Source organism: Phyllostomus discolor, chromosome 7, assembly GCF_004126475.2.
Source record: "Phyllostomus discolor isolate MPI-MPIP mPhyDis1 chromosome 7, mPhyDis1.pri.v3, whole genome shotgun sequence".
NCBI lineage: Eukaryota > Metazoa > Chordata > Mammalia > Chiroptera > Phyllostomidae > Phyllostomus > Phyllostomus discolor.
This window is the reverse complement of record NC_040909.2, coordinates 5,117,258-5,136,550: the sequence shown is the minus strand read 5'-3', so window position 1 is coordinate 5,136,550 and position 19,293 is coordinate 5,117,258. Positions and strand designations below refer to the sequence as shown.

General features: G+C 44.9%; 1 protein-coding gene across 2 annotated transcripts in view; it reads right to left on the bottom strand.

Moving 5' to 3' along the window:
- Nucleotides 1-16,041, bottom strand: part of PRKAR2A (protein kinase cAMP-dependent type II regulatory subunit alpha) — a 46,731-nt gene extending 30,690 nt beyond the window's left edge. The window contains exons 1-2 of one of the 2 annotated variants that reach the window (XM_036030356.1): nucleotides 15,850-16,041; nucleotides 15,501-15,812 (exon numbers count right to left, since the gene is read on the bottom strand). In XM_036030356.1, coding sequence (XP_035886249.1) covers nucleotides 15,501-15,750 — 250 coding nt within the window. In that variant the 5' untranslated portion in view covers nucleotides 15,751-15,812; nucleotides 15,850-16,041. Of the gene's footprint in view, nucleotides 1-15,500 lie in introns of both variants that reach the window. The other variant, XM_028518423.2, reaches the window with a different exon arrangement.
- Between the last annotated feature and the right edge of the window lie 3,252 nt (nucleotides 16,042-19,293).

Here is a 19,293-nt window from a genome sequence, read left to right as displayed (position 1 = left end):
AAGTATGTTTATAACAATTAAAGGCATAAAAGGAGTCAAAAGCATAAGAAGGCTAAGATACAACCAAAAACAACCAGGGAGATGTGAAATCAACAACAACAACTTGAATTTCTAGGGGAAAAAAACATAGTCACAAATTTAAAAACTATAATGCAAGGTATATTCTCTTGCTATACGGTATCTAAAAATGCTGAAAAAATCATTTTAAAACATCACTACCAACAATCAACCACAATGATATTAATGTAAATGTACAGGTATAAATCAGAAGGGCAATTAGAAAATACCTTGAGACAAATGAAAACAAAAGCACAATATACCAAAATTTATGGAATGCCCTGAAAGTAGTGCTAAGAGGGAATTTATAGCTGTAAATGTCTACATTTAAGATCTCAAATTAATAACCTAATTGTACAACTTAAGGAAGTAGGAAAAAGAGCAAAATAAACTCAAAACTAGCAAAGGGAAGAAGGCTACAATGGTAGAAATCAGACTTCTCTAAATATACCTTCTGTTATACACTGGACTTTGGAACCATATAAATATTTTACAAAATTATACAATTAAATTTGAAAAAGCAATCCCCAAAATATAAAGCAAAATTAACTGTATTCAATATATTAAATTGGGAGCAAAAGCACACAGAGAACTATTTCAAGTGACTTGACTGGACATCTTAGTGGGGTATATATATCCTAAAGATAACAAGAACTCAAGATAATCTTAGTTTTCAGAAATCATACTGTTAGTCTTAGGATTCTGAGACTGTGTGTGCTGTGAGATGAAGACAACAACTTTTTAAAAAAGATTTTATTTATTAATTTTTAGGGAGAGGGGAAAGGAGGGAGAGAGGGAGAGAAACATTGATGTGCGAGAAAAACTGATCAGTGGCCTCCCCGCCACCCCGAAATCAGGGACACCCTCCAACCCAAGCATGCGCCCTGACTGGGAATCAAACTGGCGACCACTCGCTCTGCAGGATGACTCTCAGCCAACTGAGCCATGCTGGTCAGAGAAGAGAGTAATTTTGTTGTTAAATACTTGGATTTTCTGGCATTAGAGAAGGAATATACATTAAGTTGAGTAAAAACACTATAGTCTTGAACTTAAGTGGAAAATATGACTAACCGCAGTACCAATGAGCATCCCTACCATCTAGATCGTGGTCCCTACTATTTTTGCCTAAAGGGAAATAGGATTCCTTGAAGAAATTACTAATCCCCAGTAACTAGTCTAGAACTAAAGATGTAACAGTACGTACTGGAAAATCTACCAGAAATCAAGGACACACAAAAGAAACATGGGTCACATCTCAAGGGAGTTAGGTGGAAACAGGAAGAGGTTCCCACTACGCAGATGGGATAACATGAGCATCAAATAAGAACAAAATGGCAATAGATTAAAACATCAGAGCCCTGGCTGGTGTAACTCAGTAGGCCAAACATGCGCCGTGAACCAAAGGGTCCCCAGTTCAATTCCCAGTCAGGGTACATGACTGGGTTGCAGGCCTCAGTACAGGGCGCACGAGAAGCAACCACACATTGACATTTCTCTCCTTCTCTTTCTCCCTCCTTCCCCTCTCTCTAAAAATAAATAAATAAAATCTTTTTTAAAAATCAGATAAAGTTAGATCCTTGAGTTTATACTGATATTTTTTCAGACTTCATTAGTGTCAGGATGGGCGGGGTAGGACAAAATGGCGGTTGAACTACAACCTGGAAAGACGGCTGACGTCAAACCAGGGAGCCAAAACCGCTTTGCCGAAGCGGATATCCGCATAGCAACCTGAGCCGGAGGAGAACCACCAATGATACATTGCCGCTTTATACAAAGGGGACCAATCCCCAGCTCCCACGGAGAGAGCCAACCCAAAGAAAACCCCGCCGTATTCCCTGCTTGGGCGAGACTTCCTCGGCCCCACCGTGCGGACTGGGGAACCTCACCTGGGTGCGCAAACCCCAATAAAGCCCTAACTTTGTGGCTGATTGGCATCTATTCCTCAGCGGAGCCTAAGAAAACCTTTCAATTGGTCATCTTCACAGCATGCTAGAGAACCAACTTATTATTTTGAATTCCGGTTAATTAAAGGAAAAGACTCAAGCATTTACCCTGCTTTTCCCAAACAAACTATACTACAGGTAACCTAAGAGTTAATGGAGTGGAATTCTTTTACAGAAGTATTCCATCTTATGCATAACAATGCCCATAGTCTAGGCATTATTGACATGATCACCAGCCTCATAAATGAGACTGATCAGCTTCACGTGCCTTCTAAGGGAAACACATCAACAGCTACAAAATAGTTGGTGGGGGGAAGAAGGGGAGACAAACCTGAATTTGACTAAGGCTGTCTAACAATGGTTCCCAAACTTTAGAGTGTATCAGAATCATGTGAAGAACTACTTAAAACATATTGGAGAAAACCATCTTTTTTTAAAGATTTTATTTATTTATTATTTTTAGAGATGGAAGGGAGAGAGAGACAGAGAGAAACATCAGTGTGTGGTTGCTGGGGGCCATGGCCTGCAACCTAGGCATGTGCCCTGACTGGGAATCGAACCTGTGATGCCTGGTTCGCAGCCCACACTCTATCCACTGAGCTACACCAGCCAGGGCAGAAAACCATCTTGAGTCTCTGATGCAACGGGCCTGTAATGAGGCCAAGCAAGAATTTGTATTTCTATCAAACTTCCCATGTTGATGCTGATGGTTTTGATCTTGGAACCTCACTTGGAGAATTATTGCTATAGCACTAATTAGAATTTAGAGGAAAAACACAAGACAGAGGAACTTTGATACAAACACCATGGGATGCAATCAGCAAGCTCCAGATTGTGAAAAAAATCTATAGAAATTTTCTTCCATAAGTAGACTTCAAAGGGAAAAAAAAGGAGAGACATGCTGAGAAAGATCCTGTAGGTCAAAAGAGACTTAAGAGATACAGCAGCCAAATATAACCTATGGATCTTATTTGAAGATGTACGGAGAAATTTGAACACAGACTGAATATGTGATTAAGGAATTATGGTTAATTATCTTAAATGTAATAAAAAATTTGTGGTTATATTTTTAAAATTATATTTTATTGGTTATGCTATTACAGTTGTCCTGATTTTCCTCCCTTTGCCCCCCTCCACCCAGCAACCCCACTCCCTCAGGCAATCCCCCACCATTGTTCATGTCCACGGGTCATGAGTGTAAGTTCTTTGGCTTCTCCATTTCCTATATTATACTTTATGTCCCCACGGCTATTCTGTAACTACCTATTGGTACTTCTTAATTCCTTCACCTCTTCACCCATTCACCCATACCACCCCCCCATCTGGCCAACAAAACGCTCTCTATATCCATTATTCTGCCTCTGTTCTTCTTGTTTGCTTCGTTTGTCTTTCAGATTCAATTGTTGACAGGTAAGTATTTGTTGCTATTTTATTGACTGTATATTTGATCTTCTTTTTCTTACATAAGTACCTTTAACATTTCATATAATAATGGTTTGGTGATGGCGAAATCCTTTAGTCTTTTTCTTAGTCTGGAAAGCTCTTTATTATAGGGAACCTTTCCGTGATCTGGAAAATAGGTGGGGAGCGAGTTGGCACACAGGAACCAAGCCCATGCACTGGTTTCTCCGTGGGGAATCAGGCTTGCACTGTACTTAGGCTGCCTTGAGGCTTGCTTTTTGCTAAAACTCCCTCACCCTGAATTGAGGCAGCAAATGTTCACTGCATATCTTTGAAGTAACTTCCTAAAATCTGTGCTAAACCTCCCAAGTATGGAGTGTAACCAGTTCAACCACCTTTCCCCTTGCATTTGCAAATATCCTTTGAATTAGCAACATTCTTTCCTTTGTTATCTGTAAAAGGTAACCACCTAAAGTGAACCTGTGCACAGTAAATGAGGACCACCCACAAAGTAATGTACCCAGAAAAGCAGTAAAAGCTTGTCCAGGCAGGGGCCGGGGCCCTCTCTCTCACTTAGAGATCAGCCATGCCATCCCTTTTTCTCCACAGAACTTCTGAAGTCCGTGTGAATTTGCTCATCGCAGCCACAACACATGGACCCCGAGGGCCAAAGTCTGAATCACTTTATCTGTCCTTCAATTCTAAATGATAGCTTTGCTAGGTAGAACTATCTTGGCTGTAGGTCCCCGCTTCTCATGACTGAATATTTCTTGTCAATCCCTTCTAGCCTGCAGTTTCTTTTCAGAAATCAGCTCAGTTTTATGGGAACTCTCCTGTAGGTAACAAACTTCTTTTATCTTGCTGCTTTTAAGATTCCTTTTTTATCTTTAATCTTTGGCATTCTAATTATGCTGTATCTTGGAGTGGGCCTCTTTGCATCTATCTTGTTTGGGGCTCTCTGTGCTTCCTGGACTTGCATGTTTATTTCCTTCACCAAATTATGAATGTTTTCTTTCATTTTTTTTTCAAATTGATTTCCAATTTCTTGCTCTTTCTCTTCTCCTTCTGGCACCCCTGTGATGCAAATGTTGGATCTTTGGAAGTTGTCCCAGATGCTACTTATACTATCCTCATTTTGGGGGAGCGGGGTGTTCTTTTTTCCTTCTCATTGTTTTGATTGGTTGTTTTTTGCTTCCTTATGTTCCAAATCATTGATTTGATGCTCAGCTTCATCCACTCTTCTGTTGTTTCCCTCTAAATTTTTAAAAAAGATTTTATTTATTTATATTTAGAGAGGGAAAGGGAGGGAGAAAGAAAGGGAGGAAATATCAATGTGTGGTTGCCTTTCATGCACCCCCTCCTGGGGACCCAGCCAAAACCCATGCACGTGGCCTAGACTGGAAATTGAACTGGTGACCCTTTGGTTTACAGGCTGGCACTCAATTCACTGAGCCACACCAGCCAGGGAAAATTGTTCTTTATTTCAATTAGTGTAATCCTTTGCTTCTGACTGGATCTTTTTTTATGCTGTTGAGGTCCTCACTAAGTTCACTGAGCATCCTTATAACCAATGTTTTGAACTCTGCATCTGATACATTGCTTATCTCCATTTCATTTAGCTGTTTTTCTGGAGTTTTTTTTTTTTTTTTTTTTTTTTAGTTTTCTTCTTCTTCTTTTTTTTAAAAATCATTGTTCAAATACAGTTTTCTCCTTTTTACTCCCAATCCAGCCCCCCTCCCACCCCTCTGGAGTTTTGATCTGTTCTTTTGTTTGGGCCATGTTTCTCTGTCTCATTTTGGCAGCCTCCCTGTGTTTGTTTCTATGTACTAGGTAGAGCTGCTCTGACTCCGTCTGTGTCTTGGTAGTGTGGCCTAATATAGTAGGTGTCCCACAGGGTCTGGTGGCAGGCACAACCTCCCCTATCACCTAAGCTGGGTACTTGAGGCTCGCCTTCTGTGTGGGCTGAGTACACCCTCCTCTTGTAGTTGAGCCTTGGTTGTTGTTGGCAGATCAATGGGAAGTATTTACGCAGCTAGTCAGCTGCAAGGATTGGCTGTGACCACTTCCCACCACTGTCCACCCTCTGTGGAGGATCAGCTGTGTAGGGGCAGGGTGGTGGTGTTTCAACATGATCTGTTGCTGTCTACTGGGTGTGCTGGCCCTGAGTTTTCCTTGGTGGTGTAGGCCAAGGTCAGCCCCCACTTGTGTTTTGCCCAGGGACACCCTGACTGAGCTATAAAGCAGTATGAGATGGCTGCTACTTGAGCTAGGCTTGGAGACTACCAGGCAAAGCCAAGCTGTGAATCTAGGCTGGCTGCTGCTAGTGCTGGGCCTGGGGCTCAATGATGGCTGTTGCTTGTTTGAGAGGACTCAGGAAGTTGTGAAGCCTGAGTCAAGACCAGCCATTCATATGGAAAAGCAGCTTGGGCAGGTCCATACACTGGGTAGGGTAGAGTCTCTGAGGATCTCCAAGGAGGGTTTAATAGTGTTAGCCAGGTTGATGGAGTCTCAGATATAGTATCAGCTTGCTGGCTCTGTGAGGGTAGGGTTTAGGAAAGGGGCAATGGCATCTGTTTACCTTGATGCTACTAGACACTTCAGCTTCTCCCTATATGCCACAAGTGCCTTTCAAGCTGTTACTCTGGTGCTGGAGCTCAGAGGGAATGAGTCTGAGTAGTTGAGTCCATGTGTAGGTTCTTTAAGAGGAACTGCTTGGGGCTCCAGTAGTTTCTTTCACCAACTCAATCCCTGCTGGTTTTTGCAGCCAACAGTTGTGGGGACTGATCTTCCAGGTACTGGAACCCTGGACTGGGGGGCCTGGTGTGGGTCTGGGACTCCTCACTCCTGAGATATCCCTTTCAAATTTTTATCCACCATACATGGATGAGGGAACAGCCCCTTCCGCATCTGCACCCCACTACCAGTCTGGATGGATATGGTTTCTCTAATTCCATAGTTGTCAGACTTCCATTCAACTTGATTTCTGAAGGTTCTGAATGAAGGTTGTTCTATATTTTAGTTGCAATTTTGACGTGGTTGTGCCAAGAGGTGAGCCATGTCTGCCTACACTGCCATCTTAATTGGATGGTACTCTTTCATTATTGTGTATGTTCCACATTTTGCTCCAAACAGGTCAGTGTCCCTCCACAATGTTTACTTCTTCGATCCAACAAGCACGGAGCCCAGCAGGGGTAAGATAAGTACTGTGGTATATTTTTAAAAGTAGTCCTTACAGGCATAATCTTAACCACTTATGGTTAACAATCTGGAAGAAGAGCTTAGTTTGAGTGGGAATGATTCATGAGCAGGGGCCAGCTCCCATGAGATCAGTGAAATTGTGTTGGCAGTTTGAAATTGGCATGGTAAATGTGTGGGTGGGTAAATATTCCCCAAGGGAAATTAGCAAACTATAAATTAGATCCCATTCCCATTCTATCACTGGCCTTGAGTTAATGAAGTTGAGTACTAAGTAGATGGGGGTGTATTACACTATTCTTACTATTGTCAATAATTAACATTTTCTATCATAAAAAATAGAAAAGAAAACCAGCATTTCTGGGAGGAGAGTGGTGAGCCAATGGACAGGGTAATTCTGATACTGGTGGTTCCTTTACCCACTTTTTGCAAAGCATTGCCCTAACACATACATCCAGCTAATAAACACAGTCACTTATTCTGAAACAACCGTTGCCACCCACAACGCCCTGCCCCTGTAACACTTGCAGGTTTGACATCTCTCTGCTTCTGAAGTACCCACTGCCTAACAGACCCATCACCAATCCAGCCCCAATACCCAAGACTCACAGAAGGTAGCTCCATTCCAAAGGCTGGGCACTCCTTCCCTATCAGAGCACACAAAAATTCCATGTGCCTACTACACCACGCTAAAAGCTCTTAAGGAATATGAATGGGGACTTGCCTGCCATTTTTTTTTTAGTATAGGCCTCAGCACACACAGACACTGAATATAAACAGACTGAATAAATGATTTCCTATTATTACTCAGTCTGGAAAGCGACAAAGTCATGTCCCTTTTCTGGTGTATATCCTCTCATCAATTCACATCTGGGGCCAATTTGAGTCAAAATATAATAGGAATATAAAACTATTTGACACTAGCTGGTGTTTGTCAATACAGTTCCGATGCTTACCACACAAAGTAGACATGGTCTCAATGAGACCGACCTTACTTCAGAGTGAGCTGCACTTTGGGGGTTCTCAGGCCACCCACATTTCTAACCAACTGGCTCCAAATTCAGATGTTCCCACAACTCTTCAGGTTAGATTTGCCGGAACAACTCACAGAACTCTGGAAAGCAGTATACTTACAATTACAGTTTTATTATAAAGGGTGCAAAGCAGGACCAGTCAAACGCAGAAGCGCATAAGGCGCAGTCTGGAACAGTCCTGGATATGCCTGCTCCTCATGGAAATGGGGCGCGTCCCTCTCCCAGCAGATAATAAATGTGTTTGCTGACCATGACGCTCCAGCTCCACCAGGCTCCAGTGTTCAGTTTTTTTACTGGGGTCTCATCCCCCCGACGTGGATGACTGAATCGCGGGCCGCATGATTAAACTCGAGCTCCAGTCCTGCTCCTTCTCCGGAGGACAGACTGGACCAAAAGCCCCAACCCGCCACCTGGCTGGTCTTCTGGCGACCAGGCCTCACCTTGAATCTTCTCATTAACAAAAATCAGGTGTGATCCAGGAGGCTCCAAAAACACTCCTACATTTGGGAAATTCTAAGAGTTTTAGAAGCTTACTGCCAGGATTCTGGGACACAGGCCAGACACATTCTTTATTGTGCAACAAAAACAAACTGTTAAAACTCCCTAGCCAATTTACAAAATGAAGAGAAACATTCAAAAAAAATACCCAAGACCACTGATGCCCACTCATTTTAGGAGTGCTATATCCCATTCTTACTTATTAGCATCTTATTTTATTTTAGATTTTTATTTACTTATTTTTAAGGAGAGAGGAAGGGAGGGAGAATAAGAGGGAGAGACATACTGATTGGTTGCCTCTCACACACCTCCAATTGCCAGGGACTGAACCCGCAACCCAGGCATGTGCCCTGACAGGGAATCGAACCAGCAACCTTTAGCACAGGCCGGTGCTCAATCCACTGAGCCACACCAGGGTTATTAGCATTTTAGATACTATTGATATACTAGATTAACAACATTTTAAAAATTTGGTGTGCGTTAAAAGCAACCATAATCTGAGAATTATCTAATGATCCCTAGAAAAAAACCCTGAAGCGTCACCAACCAGATGGGACTTACCTTTTGTGAGTTAAGAAACCAACCCATTAGTTGAGCACTGGACACTTGGGCTGGTAATGGCAAGACAGATCATCCGCCCTCCTAATGATCGTGGAGCCACCAAACAAAAAACCTCAATAATCTTTCCCAAAAGAGCCATCAAGAACATGATAAAATGATACATCTATTTATAGTAAGAAGAAAATCCCCCTCTAATCATAATTTTACTTTTTAAAAGAAATATTGGGCCCAGGCCATGACTGGTGTGGCTCAGTTGGTTTGGGTGCTAAGAGTGAAAGGTCACCGGTTTGATTCCCAGTCCAGCACATGCCTGAGGTGCAGGTTTGGTACAGTCAGGGCACGTGCAATTAGCAACTAATCGACATTTCTCACATCGATGTTTCTCTCCTTCTCTTTCTCCCTCCCTTCCCCTCTCTCTGAAAACAAATAAATGAAATCTTTTTTAAAATTTAATTAATTAATTTTTTAGAGACAGAAGGGGGGGAGAGAGAGAGACAGACAGAAATGTGCATCAATGTGTGGTTGCTGGGGGTCATGGCCTGCAATCTAGGCATGTGCCCTGACTGGGAATCGAACCTGCGATGCCTGGTTCGCAGCCCACAATCCACTGAGCTACACCAGCCAGGACAAATAAATGAAATCTTTAAAAAATATATTTTATTTATCCAGTTTTAGAGAGAGGGGAGGGGAGGAAGAAAGAGGTGAGACACATCAGTGTGTGGCTCCATCTTAAGCATCCCCCACTGGGGACCTGGCCTGCAACCCAGGCATGTGCCCTGACTGGGAATCAAACCAGCAACCCTTTGGTTCATAGGCCAGCATTCAATCCACTGAGTCATACCAGCCAGAGCTGGGTAAAGAAAATCTTAAAAAGAAGAAATTGGGCCCTGGTCAGTGTGGTTCAGTTGGTTAGAACATTGTCCTATAATGGAAGGGTTGCAGGTTTGATTCCTGGTCAGCGTACATGCCTAGGTTGTGGGTCGACCCCTGACCTGGGTGAGAATGATCCTTGGTCTGATCCCCAGTCCAGGAACATACAGGAGGCAACCAATTGATGCTTCTCTCTTGCATTGATGTCCCCCCCCCCGCCCCCCCGCCAAAAGCAATGAAAAAAATGTCCTCAAGTGAGGATAAAAATCTTTTTTTAAAATATTGAATGCCTTAAAAAAAGGTGCTTAATGATAACACTGCAAACTGAATAGTAATTCTCCAGCCATTGGTTAATCCAAAAAATCTTTATCCAAATTTCTACATTATTAGTCATTGTCTTCATACATAATGTCTTGTGGGTATCATATCTTCATATCTTCAAACTGTTGCTGACAAATTCCAGGCAGATATCGGGCCTGGACTGAGAAAAACTTAAGCCATCTATTTTTAGATCCACTTAAATGGAACCTCAAATGCAAAAGAAACAGTATAAGCTAAAAGTTTTAGTTACCAGTCTCTGAGCCCTCCTTTTTCTTTTAATTCCAAAGAGCCATACACTAAATTTTACTCTAAGCAGGAAAAATTAAACAAGGAAAACATATTGTGAAAATATACAAAAATAGTCCTAGCAGACCACATGTTTTAAGAGAGAAAAAAAGTAGCTGTGCCAATGCCTATTTTCATTTCTGGAACCACATCATCTAAAATTGTAACAAAAGAACTCAATGAGCAAAATATTTTCCCTAGTATTTTCCTTCAAGTTGCTTTTTATTTGAATAGGAATTCTTGATCCATTATTACTGAGTAAACATTTAATCTTGAAATAATCTCTCATTCTTCCACAGAACTGTAAACTAAGGCTATTCTGTGCCAAAGACAGTGAAAACGAGCTCCTCATATACTTTCCAGAATGGGCAAATATGCCCAACCTGTCCTTGCCCAAATATTACATGCTGACGGCTACAACTGCATTTGGTCTTTCAAGTGAGAACATTTCAAAAGCTGCCTAGAGGTTACTGATGGTGCATTAGCAAAGCTTAGTGTTTGTATTAATGCTAGAGGGAATCTTCTGTGTTGTGAATAAGTGTCCTCTAATTCATTTTTAATAATCATGATTTCCTTAGGAAGCCCACCTTTTCTCAGGTATTGGGAAGGTCTTTCCCACAGACCATTCTCATAGCCACTTTCAGAAAGGGCTGAAGGGCTGTAAGTTTTACTGCCACCCAGCAGTAAAGGCAGGAAGGAAGGGACGGAAGAGGGAGGGCATGTGAGGTTTTTTTAGCTGCATTAAGTGGAGACAGGTCTCGCTGAAGAGCAGCAGCTCCACCCTCTCACACCCAGGAAGATGACAAGTCCACCCAGGGAGGACAGGCCCCAGCAGCCTCACTGAAGTCACAGAAGTGTTAACCACGATATGACAAAAACAGGACTTAAGATGATTACCTCTCTCAAAGAGAAAAACGTAGGCACGGGAGAAGCAGTGTGTGATTCATAGTACTGCGTAACTCACTTTTCTAACTGGGGACTGTCGTGCCCTTTTCTATAATAAGAACAATTTGTGAGCAGATCACTGAGGACATCATTCCTTTTCACAAAATTGAAAATATTTTATTTATTCATTTTTAGAGAGAGGAGAAGGGAGGGAGAAAGAGAGGGAGAGACACATCAATGTGTGGTTGCCTCCACATGCTCCCTCCCCAGGACCTGGTCGACAGCCCAGGCATGTGCTCTGACTGGGTATTGAACTAGTGGACCTTTGGTTCGCAGGCCTGCACTCAGTCCACTGAACCACACCAGCCAGGGCCAAAATTGAAAATATTTTAACAGTAAGTATCAGAAGCAGAGCTGAAGAAAAAGTAGGAAATCTGCATTCTCAATGAAGTATCTCCATCAAAAAACCAATCCAAGGATAATTATATCAATTAACTACTGATTGTAATTATCTGGCTATCTCCAGAAACCACAATTAAAGTTAGCAATTATTACAATAGCTTCTAGTGTATTTATCATGATAATGACCTTTTAATTGCTTTCATTTTTCCAAGAAAGTAATAAGAAGTTAATAAGAACAAATGAAAAATGCCAAAAATAAAATCATCCAAAATAGTACATCATCTCTCATCAGATACTGAAGGGTTTTGAGACTTGAAAGAGGATCCAATAAGCTGCCCTTTCCTTCATTTCTAGATAAAACGTTTTGTATGGAGTAGTTGATCCATTTTATAAAGAACCCCCCCAAAAAGGTCTAACGTATAAGCCCTTTAAAAATGCATTTGCCTCTCTTTCATACATCCATTGCATGCAAATGAGCAACAGATAAGCCAGAAAAATCAATAACCAACTTTAAAGAGCTAATTTTCCTTTAGCTTAAATATTCACATTTATCAGAATCAAGTAGGTAAAAGACAAAACTTGGAATTAAGGGCATAAAGAAGTAAAATCTCAAATTACTCTTTTTCTAAAATAATTTTTTAAAACGTTTTATTTATTGAATTTTAGAGAGAGGGGGTGGGAGAGAGAAAGAGAGGAAGGGAAATATCAGTGTGTTAGAGATATATCAACCAGTTGCTTCCTGCATGCTCCCAACTGGGAATCCAGCCTGCAACCCAGGCACATGCACTGACTAGGAATTGAACCAGCAACCCTTCGGTTTGCTGGTTGGCACTCAGTCTACTGAGCCACACCAGCCAGGACTCAAATTACCCTTTAAATTAAATAACACTTTTCCCCTCTGTTCTAATCCACACACCCATTCTAGGACCATGCTTCATAAGCTGCCACCTCTGGCTCCATTACCTAGGCACGTGAACATACTAAGGGTGACTCTTATCTTTAAAAAAACACAAAAATCCCCTAATTAGTACCTCTCCTTTAAGCTACCACCAAGTCCATTCTTCACTTCTTCAAAATGTTCTCCCCATTCCTTGTCTGAATCTCCTGCAGCCAACAAACCTCTTCTACCACAACCCCAGTGGAGCCTCTATCTTTGGGAATTACCACTGTGTCCAATCACTTCAACAATGGCCTTACTGGACTTGACCTCTCCATTACTTCCCACACCACTGACCAACCAATCCCTTGCTTAGCTCCCATCTCTGTACTCCCAATGTACTCTGTGATAGCAGCCTCCAAAATCAGTTCTTTGGCCATTCATTCACCCCTTTACTCAACAAGGGATTTTTTAAAATCTTTTTTTTTAATAAAAAAAATATTGACTTTAGAAAGAAAAGGGGGGTGACAGAGAGAGAGAGAGAGAGAGAGATGGAAACATCGATTTGTTGTTCCACTTATTTATGCATTCATTGGCTCATTCTTGTATGTGCCCTGACTAGGCATTAAACCCACAAACCTTCGCACGACTCTCTAATCAACAAGAGATTTTTTAAGTATCTACTATGGGTCAGGCTAAATGCTAAGCACTGGAGACAAAATAAAGAACAAAACAGGGGTCAACTCAATTCTGCAAAAGATATAAAAATAACAAAGAATAAAGGCATAACACAAAACGTATAAACTCCATTTTACTCATCTGGGACTGGTTTCTAAAACATTGTCTCATGTAAATAAAAACTGTCATAATTGGTGGTGACCAGATGGGAGAGGGTTTGGGAGATGGGAGAAAAGACATGAAAGGGATTAAGTATAGACTGCTCATTATAAAATTAGTTATAGAAGAAAAAATAGTCATGAGGATGTCAAGTGCAGCGCAGGGAATACAGTCAATATTGTAATAACTATGTGTGGCGTCACATCAGTACTAGACCTACCAGGGCCATCACTTTGTAAAGTACATAAATGTCTAATCGCTATGTTGTAGCCCTAAAACTAATATAATATTGCACATTAACTCTAATTGAAAAATAAATTTAGCCCTGGCAGGTGTGGCTCAGTGGACTGAGTGCAGGCCTGTGAACCAAAGGGTCACTAGTTTGATTCCCAGTCAGGGCACATGCCTGGGTTGTGGGCCAGGTCCCCAGTGTGGGGCACATAAGAGGCAATGGGCACATTGATGTTTCTCTCCCTCTCTTTCTCCCACTCTTCCTCTCTCTAACAAATAAATAAAATATTTTTAAAGAAAAAGGAATAAAAACAAGAGACGAGAAAAAAAATCGGCTGCAAAGCAGATTACAGCTTTGTGATTTGTAGATATGACAGTGACACAAACGTAGGAGTCTATCCTGAAATAAAGCTTTAGAAATACATTCCTGGGATACTGTTGCCACTCTCACCATTTTAAAGATAAGTAAGTCTGAAAGAAAACAGGTTTAACAATTTGTCTTAGACCATAAAGTAAATCTGTGGCAGAGATTTGGGAAACGACAATTCCTTATTTCCAGGGTTAAGGCAAAAACCCATAATTTAATGTGCAATAAATAAGTTACAAGAAACATAGAAGAGTAATTTCACTCTTTAGCATGAATAAGCTTAGGGAAGCTGTCCAGAACACTGAAGTTTACAACAGCAATGACCAACCAAACTCCTTGCCAGCATGACTTAATGTGACTTTGACTCAGAAATAGTTTTCTTTTTTCTTTTTTCAGCATAATCTAACAGCACTAAGTCTCTAATTCTGCCTCTCAAATGTTTTCATTGTTTTGTTAAACTCTGGCTGTTTAAAAGTATGATAATGCCATTGTTAAACTGACAAAGCCTATGTTGGAAGTGGTTTTTGACAACCTTGCTTAAATCTGCTGTAGAAAGTGTTACTCATCTTCTCTCCTGCACTCAATGTGCTGAACACAGTGTTTACCCTCCCCAAGTCTGAATCAGTCATTTTAGCCACATTAAAAATATATACGGCCCTGCCTGGTATGGCTCAGTGGATTGAGTGCCTGCCTGTAAATCCAAAGGATTCGGGTTCAATTCTATATCAGGGCACAGATGTGGACTGCAGGCCAATGTTTCTCTCCCTCTCTCTAAAAACAAATTAAACCTTGGCTGGTGTGGTTAGTGGTTGAGCACCGGCCTCCGAACCAAAGGGTCGTCAGTTTGCTTCCCAGTCAGGGCACTTGCCTGGGTTGCAGGCCAGGTCTCCAGTGGGGGGCATGAGAGAGGCAACCACACATTGAGGTTTCTCTTCCTCTCTTTCCTCCTTCCCCTCTGTCTAAAAATTAATTAATTAATTAATTAATTTTAAAAAACTTTAAAAAATCTTTATCTGTATTCCCAGGCTTCATATTTTAAGAAATGCATACTCAAGTATGCAGCTGTGAAATGACCTGACTGGGATTTCCTTTAAAAATACTTCAGAAAGGTAAAAATAAAAGAGAAAGAGAGAAAGAGAGGAAGGAAGGAAGGGAAGAAGGAAGAGAGGGAGGGAGGGAACATTTTTTTGCAAACATGTAAACTGCTGAATGTGGGTGATGGCATCTGGAGGTTTCCTCTTTTCTCCCCACTTTGTCTATACTTCAAGTTTTTCCCAGTAACTTTTCACAAAATGATTCCCAAGCTCAGTCCCACTCCCGGTTATTAAACAGGAGTCAATGGATGCATGTGTTCTCGTCTTGGGAGCGAAACCGGGCGAGGGGTCTCCTCCTGCAGAGGCGAGGGCTCCTCCGGCCGGGCGGATGCGGATGCGGATGCGGGTTCCGCGCCACCACGCGGGCCGAAAGCGCGCACGTTTCCTTGGAGGCGGAATCTGACAACTCGCTCCGCGCGCGCCGGGGCTGGGGCACCGCGGAACTCAATGTGGAAGAGGCGCAGGCTGGGCTCCGCCGGCGGCTCGGGGAGCCCCGACAGACTCCGCTCCAGAGCCCCACGGTCCCGACCAGGGTGGTCGGCATGGTCCCCCCGCAGGCCCTTCCAGCCCTCCGGAGCCCGCCTGCCCGGCTCCTTCCATCCCCGCCCCCCACCCGAACCTCCGCCCAGCCCCGCCGCCTACCGTCCAAGTCCTCGTCCTCGTCCGTCTCACTCTCCGGTTTCGCGACCGCAAGGCCGGGGCCGAGCTCTAGGTCCTGGGAGAAGGAAGGAGGGGTGGCGGGCGGGCTGGAGGTTAGGGCGCGGGCCTCGCGCAGGCGGGTGAAGTAGTCTACCGCGAAGTCGATGAGGTCGGACGGCCGTTGCCGTAGCACCTGCACGGTGTAGCCCTGCAGCAGCTCCGTGAGCCCCGGCGGGATCCGGATGTGGCTCATGCCGGCTGCGGCCGCGAGGGCAGGCGGGTCCCGGCCGCCGGCGGCCACTGCCTCCGCGCTCCCTCACGCCGGCCTCACGCCCGCGGCCCGCGAGGTCTCCTCACGCGCGACCACGGTCGGGCCTTCCTCGCCCCCCGCCGTGCCACCCTTTGGCCGGCTACCCGTTTCTGGGCCGCACGACCCTACGCCGCTTGTACTGCCAGCCTGGTGCCGCCGCTGCTGTCACCGGGCAGCCGCCGCCGCCGCCGCGCGGACCGACCAGCGGGCAGGCGGGACGGGCGGGGCAGGAGCCGGGGTTGTGACGCACGCGGCTACGGGCGTGCGCGCCCCCGCCGCCCGCCGAGGGCCGGCCTTCAGTGCGCGTGCGCCGCGGGGCAGCGCGCCCTGGCCAGTCCAGGCTTCAGCCACTGAGCAGAGTCGTTAGCGCCTTTGACCTAGTCTTAAAGGCCTTTCATTTATTCTTTCAACATGCGCCCAGAGCCTCCTGTTTGCCAGCATTTGCTAGACGCCAGGGATACAGCCTATGGGACACGTTGGAGAGCTAGTGGACCTTTTAAGGGGTGACATTCAAGTTGACTTCCAATCCTGGACAGGATCCAACTTCGGATCTGCAGGAAGGCCATCTGAGCATAGTGCACAGTGCGAGCGAAGGCCTGGTGGAGTCAGGCCCACCCTGGCCAGCAGGTGGAATGGTGGAATGACCACAGGACGCTCAGGCAGGTCTGTGAGATGTCAAACAGGGAAGCCTTTGTGTATAGTAGGAGTTCCAATGACACAGTAATTTGGGAGCCACAGGCACACAGCCTGAAAGGCCAAATGTGTACCTTGAGAAACGAGAATAAAGCCATTGCAGGAATGACCTCTGTGCCTGTTCTTTTCCTTGAGTGCTCCCACCAGGGGTCCCAGGACTGAGTCTGTATGCGCCTTTCTCCCCACACTCCACCCTGAGTTCTGTGCTTGGTGACGTTGAGCAGACCACAAGGCAGTGATATCCTTTGTCCCTGGGGAAGGGACACAAGCAAACTGGAAGGGCCAGTCTATTTCCCAAGTTGTCCCCCTTTACCCACACCACATTGGAAGTGAATAGGAAAAGGTGAAGATCGTCCTGGATGTCCATGCCACAGCCCAGGCACCGACCAAAGGCCCAGTGGACATAGGACAGAGCCCTCCCTCTTTTTGCTGGGTCCCACCAGAAAGAGACTAGCTGTATGTAGTCTAGGGAACCTGAAAGGCATTTGATCCAGGTCGGTTAAGCTCCGCCTGGTAATTACCCAGTATCGATTAAAATCCTCACTAGGACCTCTCATATTCGCTTGGCACACAGCCAGAAGATCAGTGCTGTGGGTGCAAAAGCCACCCAAGCTCTAGGCCAGGCAGGCCTGTGATTCCAAAGAGCAGTGTCTCCTTAGTCAAGTTCATTGACCCCTGGAAGGAGTTTCAGACCACCAATTTTGTGAGGGGAGGGGCTGTGTCCAACTTGTTGCTTGCTGGACACCCTCAGAGAAGGTTTACTGGATGAAGGAATGAATGAATGAATGATTCCCACACAGCAAGCAGGGCCAATTAAACTGCTCTCCTGACCTCACAGTCTCAGAATTAGGATTCTTTGCTTCAAAGCTGTGCTTCTGATCTCAGAATACAAAGACTTCACTAAGGACAGGCAGTGAGGGCTGGAGGGGCATGGTTTCTCAACTCTCCTCTGCTGTTGGGTAGACCAACCTTTCCAAGTTTTCCGGGAGTCAGCCCACACCCAGGAAACCTGGGTGTGACTCCCGTTGCTGCCACACCTGAGGATCTGCCCCCACTTCGAATGGTCCTACAACCAACCCTTTGGAAGGGCAAAATCACAACTCCACTCCCTGGTTTGCCTGTTTGTCAGGTTTTATATATTTGAAAGGGGGACAGGCACCTGTACAGTTAGGACTCTGGCCTCAATTACAAGACAGAGTAGAGGGAGACTAGCTACTGGAGGGTTGATGAGCTGGGTGTGGTGGGTCCTGCCAGTTGCTCTAAGCAACACCCATCAGACTCTGCTAGAAGCAGGCTGGCTTGCCTGGCTTGTGCTCATATGCACAGCAGCTTGGTCAGCCAGCAGCTTGGTCAGCCAGCCAGCTAGCAAACGTGGCATTCAAAGGCATCCTTGGACCCGAAGGGAATAAGGCTCCTTACCTGTGTCCACAGACTACCCTCAGAGTAAGATGAGACAGCCAGCTCCCAGGCCCGGCTGGACAGCCACAGGCCTGCATGCTGCCCAGAGCAGAGAGAAAGCAGAAAAGGGAGCCCAGTGGGACCACCTGGTTGTGAGGCCCTGCCAGTGGCTATGGGGAGTCTGTATGTCACCCCTGGCCTGACTCACAGGCCCGTTGCCTGGGCTTTGGCCCTGCATTTTACAGACAGGCCTCTTGGAGCTTGAGTCAGGTAGCCCCAGGTCAGTCTTGGACAGCATCACAAGCCTTTCTGCAGGCCTCTGGGTATCCAGACACCACTCTATTACCCCCACTCTGCTACCAACTTGCTGATGACCTTGGCAGAGCAGTTCACCCTTCCTGAGTCTTGATTTCCATATCTGAAGGGGTGGGGGTGGGGGGTAAAAATCCCTAGCCATCAAACATTGAGTTACATGGGGATAAGAGATGAAAATGAACCCTGAAGAGGCGACAAAGGGCACAGGGGGTTCCAGCCTGGAAAGAACTGTGGGTAGAGGTGGTATGATATAACAGCAGAAATGGTGCTACTATTGCTTCTAATGGGCAGCTGTTGCAACAACCTGCCCTCTGTCCTTCACATTTCACCCAGTTATACTCTGCTTTGTGCCTGGTGAGGCTAATATCACCAGCTGGCCGTTTTAACAAACACTGTCTGGCTTCTACTTTAAGGCTTTCTGTGACAGAGAAATTGCTGCAGAGGGGCCCAACCTCTTCCCCACCCTTACCCCCATCAGGGAGAGAGGAGATATTTCAGAACAGGTGGCATTTCAAAGTGCATCATAAAAAGGAAGTGCCAGCCAGGAGGGAGTTACTCACCATCTGCTCTGCTCCCTTGGCAAACATGCCCCCAGGGGCTTCCCTATTTGACTTAACATGAGTCTACCGAAGACCCAAAGGAGTAGAAGAATCTACCACCACTAACATCAAGGAACCAAAAACATTCCATTTGAAAATAGAAGCTGTTTCAAAGGGCAAATTATCCAGAAGCGCAGACTGTAAAAGATCCCGAGCCATGGGAATGGCTGGCATTTCCCTGGAATGCAAATGTACTCCCAGGGGCTTCCCAGCAAAGGGCGAGGTCTCACGAAGGTCTCAAAACTGGGTCGTGCTGACAACAGCTTCAGGAGACACGTAGATGGCCGCCTCCAAACCAAAAAGATTAAACAGAGACATCCCGCAGCACGAGAGCAGCGGGCACGCAACTTTCATCTTAGAATGTTATTTTTTTGACTGGGCCATAGTTCCTGTCTGGTCCTCTAGAAATATCTTCCCAGAAATAAAGCCTTCTTCTTGAAACTCCCACATCTTCAGCTCCCCCCCCCCCCCCCCCCCCCCG